Source organism: Martes martes, assembly GCF_963455335.1.
Source record: "Martes martes genome assembly, chromosome: 7".
NCBI lineage: Eukaryota > Metazoa > Chordata > Mammalia > Carnivora > Mustelidae > Martes > Martes martes.
The window spans coordinates 101,405,771-101,422,631 of record NC_137894.1 but is presented as its reverse complement, the minus strand read 5'-3'; the positions used below and the strand labels follow the sequence as shown (position 1 = coordinate 101,422,631).

The following is a 16,861-nucleotide window of genomic DNA, read 5'->3' as shown; positions in this document are numbered from 1 at the left end:
CTGTAACATTCATCATGCTTCTCCACAGCGGAAAGCTGATGGGTTCTGGTGGGTACCAGATTTCAAACCGACCTAGTTTTTAGGTCCTTCGCAGGAGCCTTCTGGGGCCCAATACCTTCCATCCCCACCCAGCATTACATGACCACAGCCTTAGGTGGTCATATCCTCAGACTTCTTAATGATTAACTAGTTATGCCTAGACAAGCTGTGAGAACATCCTCCAACAGGAGATGCAGCAGGTAGTGGGAAGACAACAAATTCAAAATAAGCATAAAGTGTTACAAAAATGTAAGCTCATAACATTAAGATGGTCTTTTTTCCGCAGCAGAAAAACAATTTTCTTTCCCCCATCCCCTAACAACTCAAAAAATTTTTAAATTCTTACAATTCAATTCACAACATAATTCTCCATTATTAATTACCTCAAAAAAGGAGGAAAAAAAAATCGGCAACTCGGTTCCATTTAAGATGCATGTTTTTATTGAAGTTAAAAAAAAAAAAATTTGTAACCAGACAAAGAGTAAAGTAGACAAGAACGTTATAATCTGACTATATAATATCTTCTCATTCTTGGTGGATCACTAAAATATAACAGGATTGTTCTCTATGCTAATTATAAGGTTGTCCAGTTAAACCATTATTTGGTATCTTCAACAGGTTAACCTCTTAACTATTTTAGAGTTTCTTCTCAGAAACATTCATATATTATACAGGAAACATTCATAGTTTATTTGGGAAACATTCATATTTTATACAGGATGTACAAATTTAAGACGAGACAATTAAAAAAAAAAAAACCACACAATTGTAGCCGCAACACTATCCTAGCTGCATTGTGGGGATTATGTTCAGTCTGCTGTCCACTATATACAACTGGATTTAATAGTGTTATTTACAGAGGGGCCAAAAGCACTCATCTAAGGTAAAGGCGCTCGGGTTTAATGTGCACTTTCATAGCCCTATGAAAACACAACCATTATATACACTGTAAACACCACAGGGCATGAAATCCGTCTCCAACCACAAACTTCAATCTCACAGACCAAGCATACAAGGGCTAAGGTAAGGTGCCTGACTTTTCCTTTGTAAGCATACTTTTCATCCAAGAGTGCTGCTCTTCTTTCCATAGGACGCTATTTGCTTATTTCAAATATGGTGCCAGTGCTTAAAACATTTCTGGAACCCCTTTTGGGGGACTGCCTGCATAGTCTGCAATGAACTCTTCTGAACATCCTTGATGGTGGCAAGTCTTCGTCCTTTGGGGGTGGATTTGATTTGGGAGAACAGGCATATTCACAGGCAAGTGAATCAAATTGTGGGATACCACCCTGGGCCAATGGGAGGCGCCACTCTAAAAAAATGAGACCAGTTTCCTTGTAGAGCTCATAAAGCAAGAGTTTAAAAAAATGCCTGAGCAATCAATGGCCGTCCTGCTGGAGGAAGTACAGATTCTCCTGGAGTGAGGGCTTTGAGAGGCAACATTCACTTGAATGGTAGATCTAGGTGGTGTTTCGCCATTTTAAAAATCAGTCCTTTTGTCACCTCTCCAGACTTCAGTACTCCTCTTCAGCTTCGGTCCCCTTTGCTTTCTTATGGATTGCCCGATTAAAGCTGTGGCAAGCAGGGACCCAGTGATTGTCGTGAAGCCCCAGCTTACAGCCGGGGAAGCCCTTCTGAGACCGGTGGCAGCACATCCAGTACCCTGGCCCGTAGGGCAATGCCTGGCAATAGGGCTTGGGATGCCACCGGCACAGGGACACGTCCCCCTTCACGTATTTCTTCTTGCACTGCTTGCAAGGGTCCTCTCTGTATCGCGGGTCTCGCACCCAGCGGGAATCTGCCGGCCTGATGTTGTAGTATTCGATGATAAACTTGAAATAGCAGCAGGTACACTTGAGAGCCACTAAGCTCTTGGTGGGAAGTAACCTGAAGATTTTCACCATGAGGTGGTGGGGCAGAAATGCCATGTACTGCTGAGGCTCCAAAAGCTGCTGGATTTTAAACCTGGTCTCCAGAAAGTCATGAGACACTTGCTTCTTCCAACTGGACGTCTCAAGCACCGGTAACGTACTTTCCACAGGAGAGGCTGGTAGGACAAACGCATCAGCGGAAACACTTTTGTCCTCAGGGGCGCTGTCGCCCTCCGCAGCATCTCGAAGCTGGCCGGCCTCAGGGGACTCCCTTGTGCCTTCACTCAACTGGGAGCAGTCTGACTGGTGCTGACCAGGTGGCAAAAAAAACAACATCCCTGGAAGTGGGTCTTCACAGGACTTTAAACTAGAAGGCTGGCCCTGCTCTACCTTGGACACAGTGATACTAATGCACAAAGATTCCTTCCTTCTCTGCTCAGGATCGTGGCTCGGAAGCGGCACGAGCTCTCCGCTCATACAATCAACAGCATCTGTGCGCGACTCCGTGGCCTGAGAGCAGGTGTGAGGAGGAAAAGGTGACCCGGCAAGTTCCTCTGTCATTTCCACATCATACCTACTGCCATTCTTCATAGCACTGTGCTGATCTGGCTCAAACTTTGCACTGTCTGTGAGGAAATTCACACTTGCTGGCAACGGGGGACAGCCCCGGGGAGCACCGTCCCAGGCCTCATTCCCCTCAGGAGAACAACGGTCCGCTCGTGAGGGGCCACGGTCCACAGCTACAGACCCCACAGGATTCACCTGAGTGTCTGGTGCCTCCAAAGCGCCTTTGTCAGCTTTGCCTTCATCAGCCTGAGTGCCATTCGCCAGCAACACCCGGCCCACATTTCGACGGAAGCTGTTATTCCTCGAGAGGCTCCCAGGCTCGCGCTGGCTCTGCCGCTTCAGGCACTCGGACTCCAGCCGGGCTACCATGTCAAGCACACGGACTGGCTCACTCTGCGGCTCACCGACCTCAGGACTTGCTCTTTCCGTGGATTCCTCACAAGCTCCTGGAGCAGAAAAGGGCTCGGAGGCTGGGAGCACGCCTCTGGGCTGCCCGGGAAGCCTCAGCACAGCAGGCGCGCTGGTGCAGTTTTTCGTACAAGTAGCTAGCAGGGCGCTGGCTCTCTGCTCAAGGAAAGCGACCATCTGGATGACTGACAGAGGCCTCCCGGCATAGATGCCATCACCACTGTCACTCACATAATGCACAGAACAGTGCTCAATGCCACATGCAAAGGGCTCAGGCTGGTAGCACCTGCTGTTCACTTCCCTCATCCTTTCTAACTGTATTTTGGCTTTTTTAAGATCCCCTGATTTTTTCCTTCTTTTAGTAGCTCTCCCATCAATATCCCAAGAGCTTTTTATTTTCATAGATCCTATCCTACTGCTACACTGGTGGGCTGCAAAGAATGCAATTTTCTCCTTGGTATTTCCCGGTTTCACAACAGCCCAGATATCGAGCGGCCCTTCCCCGTCTTCACCCTGGTGGATTGTTGCAGATGGTGCATTCTTCTTGGTTTTAACGTTCAAGCTGCTCTCTACAGGACTCTTCCCACTCATGCTGCACAGAACATTTGGAGAAAGAATCCCAAAAGGCTTTCGAGATGATGCTTTACCAAGAGAGGGTGAAGGAAAGACACTTGGTTTCATGTAGCTAGCTTTGCATTTTTCATCATTTGTAGTTTCTCGGTGGCTCATAGGAGTTCTCAGAGTTTCCTTGCTGATTGCCAGAGGTCGCACTTTCTTCTGGAGTTTCCAGTATGGCTTTAGGTGCATAACAGAGGCTCTACAGGAAAGAAATACATATTTGATTAAAATAGTACCTTTGTTCTTAGAAAAGTTTTTTTTTTACATGTAATCTCGGAGAGTTCTAGCGAGTAATAGAAACATTTTGTCAGGTCATTAAATCTTTACCATACCAACTCTCATTTCAGCCAGTTTTTAATACACAGATCAAGAATAACAAGAGCAAACCACTTTTTGTGGTGTACAGGCCAGAAAATACATTGGTAAATTTGAGGCTGAATAGACAGTGAATTACAGAAACTGACATTAGTTAACATTCTTACATAAAATTCGTCCTTTAAATGTTAAAAAAATAAATAACTTACTGAAAGCTTCCAAATACAAGGTATAGTACAGAAGGAAAAGATTAAAAGAACCAGCCAGAATCCCTAGTGGACTGACACTATTTCTAAGTCATCACAGCTAGCATTTTATTGGCCGCCTGTCAAAAATTGTACTGCTTTCTAAGCTTTTCTCTTACTATTGAATATTTTAGATGTTTATAATTTTTCACCTGTTTATGTCCTGATTTTTTTTTAAGATTTTATTTATTTGAGAGAGCTAGAGAACAAGAGAGTGCATGCACACGCGTGAGCAGGGAGATGGGCAGAGAGAGGGGGGAGAGAGAATTTCAAGCCAACTCACACTAAGCAGGGAGCCCGACACAAGATTTGATCTCACAACCCTAAGATCATGGCCTGAGCTGATATCCAGAGTTGGATACTTCAACAGCTGAGCCACCCAGGCGTATCTAGTCTTTTTTTTTTTTTTTTTTAAGATTTTATTTATTTGTCAGAGAGAGAGAGAGAGAGCACAAGCAGGAGAAGCAGCAGGCAGAACAGGCAGAGGGAGAGGAGAAGCAGGCTTCCCACTGAGCAGGGAGCCCACTGCGGGGCTCGGTCCCAGGACCCTGGGATCATGACCTGAGGCGAAGGCAGATGCTTAACTGACTGAGCCACCCAGGCGTCCCTGATTGCCTCTAGTCTTGATTTTCTAAATCATCTATTTATATAAGCTCTTAACTATCAAATTTCCTCCAAATGCCTTAAATACAGAACCCATAATCCTGATTAAGTCTAAAAGCCATTTTGAACTAGTTCAAATGCCATTTTATTCCCTGACCAAGGCTGGAAGAGATCAGAGCCATCTTATAAATTAGAAAGATGATTACATGTGATTACACACATTACATGTGTGTTTTAGTCCTTGCTGTACCATTAATTAGCTAGACTTGGTGAGTTTACTTTGGATAAGTCACTTCCTCTCTGGGTCTGACTCGAAATGTTGACTGAGGGGTTAGAATACTAAAATACCTAATGATCTCATCAATTTTTACAGTAAAATAGTCATTGTTACCAGAATTGAGAAAAGGTGTTTTGTAGGGATGCCTGGCCTCCTACAAAATAAACCTATAAAATAAACATCAGCAATCAAAGTTGGCGGCAAGAGCCCCCACAAGTTTAAGCATATGGAATTTCCCTACTCTCACTTGTGGGGACACCAGTCTAGGACACACAAATTCGGCAACTTGGCATATTCCTCTATCATTCACCTTATAACATTTAGTGAGTGCCTGCAACATGTCAGTCTCTATGATAATTGCTTTCAGATATTAATTCTAGTTGTCAAGGATGAAAGTGATCATCCAGGACAAGTTTGTTCACCTTTCAACTCTTAATTTCTTGAGTCTGGGCTCAGCTCAAAGAAGAAACAGGAATCTGAATATCTTCTAGCTAAGTGAAGAAAAATCTTGCATTCAAGACAAAGCATCTTTTCATAGATATCCCTGAAATAGACTAGACTGGTTTGTTGATGACTTTTCCCAATTTCTATCCTAACTCTGTGATGTCCCCCCTTTCCTGCAGTATAGCATTTTTAATAGTTTTCTATCATTTATATATTTATGTTTTACAAAAAGACCTACTGAGAATTCAAGAACAAGATGAATACATATTTAAAAAGCAGATTAATTAATAAAAAGTGACATCTAGTGCTAACTCTCTGTGTCAACGATTTTCTGGTTTCTCATATTCCTTTCAACTCTTCTCTAAGTGAAATGAAAGAAATGGAGGTTGCTGAAAAATCCAATAAATTCTCACAAAATGATCTCATTACAGAGTGTCTGTGAATAAATTTAAACTTCAGCAATGTGTGTGCCATTCTGCACTGCACCGTATGTTCTCTTTGCCTTCTTCCCCCACACATTATTTTAGGTGCTATTATTGATAGGCAGGGACATTAAGAAGAAACTAATGTAATTATGGAAGGCTTTTGTTTGAATTCATTAACCTGTGAAGTCAGCTCAACTGACACACTGCTAGCAGACAGGGTTTTAGCAGTACTAAAATAGGAGATGATCCCAGGGAACAGAAGTGAGAACTGGGAAGGAGAAAAGCCAGTGAGGTAATTGGATACAAACAGGGTGACTGCTGGGGGGTGGAGAACGAGTCTGTGGGACCCCTGAAGGAAGCACAACAATTAGGTATGGGCTCTTGTCCCCTACTTAAAGGCTGCACAGAATATCAGCCTCCCTCCTCCTTTTGCTGGGCTTGAAGGTCCTGAAGCAGGAAACAGAAAAGTGTTGGCGAGACTTAGAGTGAAGTGAGAAACTGGAAACCTGAGTTTGGGTTGAAATCAGTGTAGACCAGGAGAGTCTGATGCAGGGCACCAGGGGCATCTGCCACAAAACCTGTAAGATAGCAGATTTCCATCTCTAATAGATTACACCAGATGGTGGCGCTGTGCCCACCCCCACCTCACCCCCACCAACACAGACCAGCACTGTGGAAAGCTCCAGCCAAGTTTCCATGGTTGCCAATCTCTCCATCACAATTGTACTTAATGTTCACCATAATAAACTCCTGTTCTCTTGTAATTAAACAAAATGAAGGGCTCTAGCACCTACCTACACATGAGTGTTCCTTAGACAATCAGAAATATCCTTGTAAAAAATTAAGATCCCTGGGCTCAATGATTCAGAACTTCTGGGATTGGATCCAGAATTTCTGTGATCTGTTTTTATTAAATTTAACTTGGAAAGGATTAAAGGTCATTGTTAGATCTGCTGTAAGACTGTCAGTGGGGTTCTGGATGTGGGCTGAGGTAGAACTGTCCAACAGAAAGCCCTGCAGGTAACACGTACTGAAGCATCTATTCTAACAGCTGGTTAAAGACAAACTATTTACGGGGTGCCTGGGGGGGGCGGGCGGGCTCAGTCATTAAGCATCTGCCTTCGGCTCAGGTCATGATCCCAGGGTCCTGGGATAGAACCCCACATCAGGCTCCCTGCTCTGCAGGAAGCCTGCTTCTCCCTCTCCCACTCCCCCTGCTTGTGTTCCCTCTCTCGCTGTCTCTCAAAAAAAAAGACAAGCCCATTTTCTTACTTGTTATGTTTTCCTTAAAAGACACACACACAAAAAAAATCAATGGCCTTTTTATTGCCAAATTCCCTCTTTAATACCAACTCTTCAGTTTGACACTGCTTTTTCCCAGCTCTATTCTCTTCTTCCTCAGCCTTAAATGTCCATGTTCCGCAGAGTTCCTTCTTTTTCTAGACCATTATTACTCAGGCTACATATGTAAGTGCTGTCTTGTAGTTCATACTGATGACTTACCAGTGGTGTGCTATCCCAAACTTCATATCCTATTGCCTGCCTCACAGACATTGCTGGATGTCAGAAACAATCTCAAAAATCAACCCAACTAATTAATGAAAGCATCAAGTACCTAGAATCAAGCCAGAAAGTTGGGTCACTTAAAGATCCCCCCCCCCAACCATATCCAATCACTAAGTCACTAAAATGCTCCCCCTCCTTTCTCAAGAAATAAGAAAGTTCTCAAATTTACAACCTAACCCTACACCTAAAGGAGCTGGAGAAAGAACAGCAAATAAAGCCTAAACCTAGCAGGAGAAGAGAAATAACAAAGATCAGAGCAGAAATGAGTAAAACAGAAACCAAAAGAACAGTAGAACAGATCAATGAAACTAGGAGCTCTTCTTTGAAAGAATTAATAAAACTGATAACTGCCTGGTCAGACTTAACAAAAAGATAAAAGACCAAAATTAATAAAATCATGAATGAAAGAGGAGCGATCACAACCAACACCAAAGAAATACAAACAATTACAAGAACATATATTAGGAACAACCATACGCCAGCAAATTAGACAATTTGGAAGAAATGGATGCATTCCTAGAGATGTATAAACTATCAAAACTGAACCAGGAAGAAATAGAAAGCCTGAAAAGACCCGTAGCCAGTAAGGAAATTGAAACAGTAATTAAAATCTCCCAACAAACAAGAGCCCAGGGCCAGATGGCTTCCTAGGGGAATTCTACCAAACATTTAAAGAAGAATTAATACCTATTCTCCTGAAACTGTTCCAAGAAATAGAAATGGAAGGAAAACTTCCAAACTCATTTTATGAGGCCAGCATTACCTTGATCCCCAAAACAGAGACCTGATCAAAAAGGAGAATTATAGACCAATAACCCTGATGGACATGGATGCAAAAATTCTCACCAAAATACTAGCCAACAGGATCCAATAGTACATTAAAAGGATGATTCACCATGACCAAGTGGGATTTATTCCTGGGCTAAAAGGTTGGTTCAGTATCTGCAAGTCAATCAATATGATACAATACATTAATACAAGAACCATACGATCCTTTCAATAGATGCAGAAAAAACATTTGACAGTATACAGCATCCTTTCTTGATCCAAACTCTTCAAAGAGAGAGAAAGATCGAACATACCTCAATATCATAAAAGCCATATGGGAAAAGCCTACAGCAAATATCAGTCTCAATGGGGAAAAACAGAGCTTTTCCTCTAAAGTCAGGAACACGGCAGGGCTGTCCACTATGACCACTGCTATTCAACAGAATACTAGAAGTCTTAGCCTCAGCAATCAGACAACAAAAAGAAATAAAAGGCATCTGAATTGGCAAAGAAGTAAACTCTCACTCTTTGCAGATGATATTATACTTTATGTGGAAAACCCAAAAGGTTCCACTCCAAACTGCTGGAACTCATAGAGGAATTCAGTAAAGTGTCAGAATATAAAATCAATGCACAGAAATCAGTTACATTTCTATACACCAACAAGACAGAAGAAAAGAGAAATCAAGGAGTCAACCCCATTTACAATTGCACCCAAAACTGTAAGATACCTAGGAATAAATCTAACCAAAGAGGCAAAGAATCTGTACTCAGAAAACTACAGTACACCCATGAAAGAAACTGAGGAAGACATAAAAATGGGAAAATGTTCCACAATAATGGATTGGAAGAACAAATACTGTGAAAATGCCTATGCCACCTACAGTGATCTACACATTTAATGCAATCCCTATCCAAATACAATCAGCTTTTTTCAAAGAAATGGAACAAATAATCCTAAAATTTGTATGGAGCCAGAAAAGACCCCGAATAGCCAGAAGAATGTTGAAAAAGAAAACCAAATCTGGTGGCATCACAATTCCAGACTTCAAGCTCTATTACAAAGCTGTCATCATTAAGACAGTATGGTACCAGCACAAAAACTGACACACAGATCAATGGAACTGAATAGAGAGCCCAGAAATGGACCCTCAACTCTATGATCAACTAATCTTGGCAAAGCAGGAAAAGAATGTTCAATGGAAAAAAGAAAGTCTCTTCAACAAATGGGTGTTGGGAAAACTGGGGACAGCTGCATGCAAAAGAATGAAACTGGACCACTTCCTTACACCACACACAAAAGAAGACTCAAATGGATGAAAGACCTACATGTAAGACAGGAATCCATCAAAATCCTTTAGGAGAACAGAGGCAGCAACCTCTTCAACCTCAGCCGCAGCAACTTCTTCCTAGAAACATCACCAAAGGTAAGGGAAGCAAGGGCAAAAATGAACTACTGGGACTTCATCAAGATAAAAGGCTTTTTGCACAGCAAAGGAAACAGTCAACAAAACCAAAAGACAACCAACAGAATGGGAGAAGATATTTGCAAATGACAAATAAGATAAAGGACTCGTATCCAAAAATCTATGAAGACCTTACACCCAAAGAACAAATAATATGATCAAGAAATAGGCAGAAGACATGAACAGACATTTCTGCAAAGAAGACATTCAAATGGCCAACAGACACACGAAAAAGTATTCAATATCACTCGGCATCAGGGAAATACAAATCAAAACCTCAATGAAATACCACCTCATACCAGTTACAATGGCTAAAATTAACAAGTCAGGAAATGACAGATGTTGCCGAGGATGCAAAGAAAGGGGAACCCTCCTAAACTGGTCGGAATGCAAGCTGGTATAGCCAATCTGGAAAACAGTATGGCAGTACCTCAAAAAGTTGAGAATAGAGCGAACCTATGACCCAGCAGTTACACTACTGGGTATTTACCCCAAAGATACAAAGGTAGTGATCCGAAGGGGCACCTGCACCCCAATGTTTATAGCAGCAATGTCCACAATAGCCAAACTATGGAAAGAGCCTAGATGTCCATCAACAGATGAAAAGATAAAGAAGATGTGGTACATATATACAGTGGAATATTATGCAGCCATCAAAAATGAAATCCTGCCATTTCCAACAACATCAGTGGAACTTGAGGATATTATGCTAAGCGAAATAGGTCAACTGAAGAGAAGGAAACTATCATGTGATCTCACTGAAATGAAGAATTTGAGAAACAAGACAGAGGATCATGGGGGAAGGGAGGGAAAAATGAAACAAGACAAAACCAGAGAGGGAGACAAACCATAAGAGACTCAATCTCAGGAAACAAACTGAGGGTTGCTGGAGTGGAGGGGGATAGGAAGGATGGGGTGGTTGGGTTATGGACACTAGGGAGGGTATGTGCTATGGTGAGTGCTGTGAATTGTGTAAGACTGATAAATCACCGACCTGTACCCCTGAAACAAATAATACATTATCTGCTAATTTTTTAAAAGTTACAGCCTCCAAAAATAAGTAAATAAATAGACAGACAAATAAATAAATAAATAAATAAATAAATAAAATACTACCTCTTCTTCATTTATGGCACAAGTGCCCTAGTTTAAGCAGCCATCTTATCTCTGCTACATGATCGCTACCTATAAGAAAGCCTAACCTCTTTATTGATGGAATGCAAAGTGGAACCTACCCAGCCCACCTATCAGCTTCACTCCCACTTTGCCCTACTGTACTTCACACTTTGGGAGCTTATGCACAGAACCGCTACTATAGGACCCAGTAGTAGATGAAGGCCAACCACAGTACTTAAGATGCAAATTTTAAAGCAACCAGAACAATAAAACTAACATAACATCTTCAACATTGTTTTCATACTAACCGCCACCCATTTCCTACTATCTATTGATTATAAGGAATTTACTGAACACTCTGGGCTGGATATTACTTGTACAATTTGTAAGTAAGACATAGTCGCTGCCCTTAAGAAGACAGAAAAGTCAATAAGCAATTACAATAGAATGTGATGTGTGTTTATGAAGAGAGTATGGGTGCTGGGAGAGCCCATGCATGGGGGTGGGGAGGACAACACACAGATGGAAGGGGTGTAGAAAGGGACGAGATGGAACCGCCAATACCAAGCTTAGTCTTGAGGGTACAGAAATAAATAGGTCAGAGAATCCCTGATTTTCTAAGCTGAGCCCTAAAGGAGGATACACAAAGTCCTAAGAGGTTCAAAAGTAGATGAGGCTTTTAGGAAACTGAGGTAAGTGAGAAACAGTCAGTCTAGCTAAGGTGCTGTGAGCAGAGAGACAACAAGTAAATGGATTAATAAGCAACAACAGACAGGAACTCTAGCTGCTGGTTGTAAGTGGAGGTTGAGGGAGAGGTATCAAGGATGGGTCCTCAGCTTATGGTTTCAGCAACTGGATGAAGAGTGGCACCTTTTACTGAGATAGTGAAAAAGGTGGCTAAGCATTTTGGAGCAGGGGAAGAGAGGGAAGTTCGGTTGTTTTTGTTTTGGTTTGTTTAAGGATTTTATTTATTTATTTGACAAGCAGGCAGAGAGGCAGGCAGAGAGAGAGGGGGAAGCAGGCTCCCCGCCGAGCAGAGAGCCCAACATGGGGCTCAATCCCAGGACCCTCAGATCATGACCTGAGCCAAAGGCAGAGGCTTAACCCACTGAGCCACCCAGGCACCCCTGGTAAGTTTGGTTTTAAAAAGTGTTGTCCGCAAGACAGATATCTAGTAGACAGACTGACATAGGTCTGGCCAAGAAAAACTGAAGGAGATTTCTGGTGTCCCCCTGTAAGAACTACAGTGGATGAGTAGGGCAGAGCCAGAAGTTCATGGTGAAGTTGTGACTTGAAGGTGATAAAGTGAACCTTAGCAACTCCTTCACAAAGCATGGCTGTGAAGGAGAAAGTCTTTGTATGCACCTGTCACCTTAATCCTTTCCAGGAATAAGGTGAGATTAAAAACAGAGAATCAATTAAAACTTGAACAACTTTCCTCCACTGAAGGCCAAAATTGCTTTCAAATAATTCCAGTACTCCTTTAAACTCTTAACTTCTTTTTTTTTTTAATAGATTGATTGATTGATTTGACAGAGAGAATGAGCACAAGTAGGCAGAGCAGCAGAGGGAGAGAGAGAAGCAGGCTCCCCACTGAGCAGCCCCAATGTGGGGCTCAATCCCAGGACCCCAGGATCATGACCTGAGCCAAAGGCAGCCGCTTACCCGACTGAGCCACCCAGGCACCCCCCTTTTAGACTCTAACTTCTGTTTTCAGCTTTAAAAAGCTAGAAAAACTCTCGCCTTTAAACAAAGTATACAATCCCAAAATGGAACCATGGAAGAGAATTTAACTTTGCTTAGAAGAAAAAAGTGCTTGGATAAATCCCAAAGTTGAAAGAATCATACTAACTTTAGTCTGGGGGCGGGGGACTTGACCAATGACAACAGCAACACGGGATCAGAACAGGAGAAAGGATGAGATTTCTCCCACTGCTAATAATAGGCTTAGCGCTAACAGGAAGCCTAAAAATCAAAAGCAGATGCCTGTTTTCTAACTTGTCACTCTTAGTATATAGCTTTGCCTATCAAAACAGGTTAGAAGATATTTCCTGTTTCTTTCCGCTTCATTAAAGGTACAGGAATGCACTCCAAAAAGGAGTCAACTTTTATTAGAATAGTAATGGGGATGGGTGCCTGGGTGGCTTAGCCCATTAAACGTTTAGCTCAGGTCATGATCTCAGGGTTGTGAGATTAAGCCCCATCCTGCTCCACGCTTAGCACGGAGTATGCTTAAGATTCTCTCCCTTTCCTTCTCCCTCCCCCTCTGCCCCTCTCTCCACACACCCATGTTCTGTCTCTCTCTCTCAAATAAAACCTTTAAAAAAAAAGAATAGTAAGAGCCACTCTTCCTTTACAAAAGGCCAGAGGAGGGGTGCCTGGCTGACTCAGTCGGTAGGGCATGCAACTCTTGATCTCAGGATCCTGAGTTCAAGCCCCACATTGGGCATGGAACCTACTTAAAAAGGCCAGAGGAATTAAAATAGACCAGTCCTTGAAAGACCATTCCCATGATACCTTTAGAGGGGATAAAAGTATACAGTAAGTAAATTCACTGTTTCTTTAAAAATGTAAAAACTGGGGCACCTGGGTGGCTCAGTGGGTTAAAGTCTCTGCTTTCGGCTCAGGTCATGATCCCAGGGTCCTGGGATCGAGCCCTGCATCAGGCTCTCTGCTCTGCAGGGAGCCTGCTTCCTCCTCTCTCTGCCTGCCTCTTTGCCTACTTGTGATCTTTGTCTGTCGAATAAATAAATAAAATCTTTAAAAAATAAAAATTAAAAAAATAATAATAAAAATGTAAAAGCTTCCAGAGAGTGGTGCCTGGGTAGCTCAGATAGTTAAACATCTGCCTTTGGCTCAGGTCATGATCTCCAGGTCCTAGGCTTGAGCCCAGGATTGAGCCCCATATGGGTATCCCTGCTCGGCAGGGAGTCTGTTTCTCCCTCTCCCTCTCACCCTGCTTCTGCTCTCTCTCTGAGTTTCTCAAAAAGTCTTTTAAAAAAAAATCTTCAGAGAACATCTTAAAACCAACTTCTTTTTATGATTAGCAAATCCAGCAGAACACTGCATGTATACATAATGAAATCTTTGTTTTTGCAAATGAAGCAATAAAGCTATTATAATGACTTTTGAAGCCCCACAACTAGATAGTGGTGGAATTAGGATGAGAATTAGGTAAGAGTCTCCTGGATCTATTTTCCTTGCTACAAAAACAAACAAAAAATATAAAAAAGCTAGGTCCAATTATGACACAAATAAAATTAATTCTCACAGCATCTATTCAAAGAGCTTTTTATCTTTCAAATTGGGTCAGTTTTTCTTCAGTGCCACATAAAACCTCAACACAGGACTGTGATGAATTAAAGCAGACATACCATATCACATAAGAAGCCATATAATCTAAAATTATGTAGAAATGACATCTATGGCTGTTAAAGTAGAAAAAGTTCCAAGACCAGGAGGGCATGAATACAGGTGGAGGCATAAGAAAGGACTTCCCTTCATAGGCCTCTAAACACTGATAGAATGCATCCAACTCCCACTGAGTGCCTTAACAAAAACAAAACAAAACAAAACCCTGAACAAACTAAGCCAGAAAAGACAGTAATTCTCAAACTGACCTCCAAAATATTGGGGGTAGGGGAACAAACATTCTGGGGGGAGGGAGTTCACTCCTTTTTTTCAAGGAACATCTCTAAAGCCATCTCGTGGGATCTTTGAACTTTGCCTGGGGAGGGCTGGATGGTTAACAGTGTACAATTTAATTGAAAAATCCTTTACTGTCTGTTAAAAGATACCAAGCAATAAAGAGATTAGCTTTTGGGAGCACGTGCATAGTTTTCCAGAACTCACTGCTCACCGCTTTCATCATTCTTAAAATTCACAATTTTTCCCCCCCAGTTTGGAATTTCTGATGGAGTTTCCTTACAATAGTTTGGCTAGGCAGAGGGTAGCTAGACCCTCCCCCTGCTGCCTGGAGATCTGGGGGTAGGAGCAGAAACAAAGTTTAAGGCTGAGGTTGCCCCTGTGTCCTGGATGCAACAACCCGGAAAATCATGTTAATCAAGAAAACATAACTCCCTCTGAATTCTGATTCTGCATCCCCCACCAAAAAATCAAATGAACAAAAATAAGATGCTCAAGCCACAGCTCTAAGGATGATAGACCCTTGTCCATGCCACAATATTGTTGCTACCATCAGAAGTCCTCAATCAACCCTAGACTCAGTCATCACCTGGGGTCATGAGGAATAGGACCTCTCACCAGGTACACCATCCCTGCTTGCTGTGGGTTCCAGTGATGTCCCTGGGGAGTGGCAAGGAGCTGAAGTATTCAGTGAGGAAGAACAGGAAATACAGCACATACATGCTTCATGGTTATCTAATATAGATTCTGTATCATGATTAAAGACCAAACAAAGCTAACTTCCCAAGGGGGTGCCTGGGTGGCTCAGTCAGTTAAGCATCTGCCTTCAGCTCAGGTCATATCAGGATGGAGCCCTGGGGGCTCCCTGCTCAGTGGGGAGTCCGCTTCTCCCTCTCCCTCTGACCCTTCTCTCTGCTTGTGTTCTCTCTATCTCAAATAAATGAAATATTAAAAAAAAAAAAAAAGAAAGAAAACTAACTTCCCCAAAACAAAAGTGTATGATAAGCCTGATGGGACAATAAAGTATCTAAAACATACCAAAAAGGAGTATTACAAGTTGGGAAGGCTAGTCACTACTTTGCTCTTCTATTGTGATCACAATAGAAGCAATACCTAACAGTTTTACAGTACTGCAAAATACTGAGTGATCAGTTTACATGGATCCTCCTTTCCCCCTTTTCCTGAAGTAGAGAAGAAGGGGGAGAGGAGGCTAGAGGAAAGAACGCTTGCTCAGGCTATTCTGATTTATTAAGTAACAGTCGGGGATAGAGACAAACTGAAATATGTTTTGTTAAGCTTACCATGTTTATATTAATCCAGTTAACAGTTTACAAAGTTATTTCCTATTGTTCCTGTGACATAATGCCAAACACCTAACTCTGGTGTATCATAATTCATTATTACCTGAGCTGATGAGAAATTCACAATTTGGTAGCTCCCACTAGAATGAACATCAAAATCCAATGAAACCCAATAAAGTTTAGCCCCCCACATCACTGATTATATATTGAAAAGTACATTGAGCATTACCATAAAAAATTTCACCTCCATAGATTTTCAGATATTTAGCTTTCCTGTTAAAACCTTATTTTTCTATTCTAATATTTCCTAAAGAAAACATTGGAAAAGAAAATCTCTACCCTCTCACATAGCAAAATTTTATTCCTTGAGTGACCTGATGCTTTTTACCTTGAAAGCAGTCATTCTTCCGTATATACATTTTATATAAATTTAACATATTTTTAAGGCAATACTTTCTTTGACAGTAATGCGGTCCTTTCAAAGAACTGATCAGAGTTTAACATATATCCTATTTGACCAAATATAACTTGGACATAAAGACGTCAACTCTCCTAGGAAATAAATTTTAAAGATTTTAAGGCCAACCACAAACACAGTTCAACAATCCATTAGATGCCAAATAACGTTTGATATGAAAAATCAGAGAACAGCACAAAATCTAGAGTGTATATGCAACAGCACACCGCAAGTCTGCCAACATACATATACCCTGTGTTGGGCCTTGATCTTGAGCAAAGTGCCACAACAGCCTATTGGGCACAGGCTGGCCCCTGATGTGTAAATGAATTTAAAAATGGCTTATCCCTCAGGAAAGAAAAAAAGAGGCAAAAAAGTAAAAATTCAGGGTAACAAATATTAACGCACCAAGCAAAACTGTTTGCAGTATCAATGCAGACAAAAGATCTGGCAAGCGTGTATTTCATGGAGCACTGGGTGTGGTGCATAAACAATGAATCTTGGGACACCAAAAAAGTAAAATTAAATTAAATTAAAATAAATAAAATAAAATAAAGACTTCTGTCAGCAATCCTGGGTGAGGTGGAAGGGGTGGGGGAATTACTTCAGAAACAGGGCCCATGGTATTTACACAAGAAATAAAGCCTAAGGCACAGCCCTGTGCCCAACTGTTCAGGAATTACTCTTCTTTCTATCACATTCCCCTAGGATCTGTTGAACCCAGACTGAA

At 41.8% G+C, this 16,861-nt stretch overlaps 1 protein-coding gene across 6 annotated transcripts in view; it reads right to left on the bottom strand.

Moving 5' to 3' along the window:
- Positions 1 to 455: 455 nt before the first annotated feature.
- The window catches only part of FBXO34 (F-box protein 34), an 81,797-nt gene continuing 65,391 nt past the window's right edge, over positions 456 to 16,861 (bottom strand). For 5 of the 6 annotated variants that reach the window (XM_080807733.1, XM_080807735.1, XM_080807738.1 and 2 more), the window contains one exon: positions 462 to 3,702. In XM_080807733.1, the coding sequence (XP_080663859.1) occupies positions 1,554 to 3,702 (2,149 nt within the window). In that variant the 3' untranslated portion in view covers positions 462 to 1,553. Of the gene's footprint in view, positions 3,703 to 16,861 lie in introns of all 6 variants that reach the window. The other variant, XM_080807734.1, reaches the window with a different exon arrangement.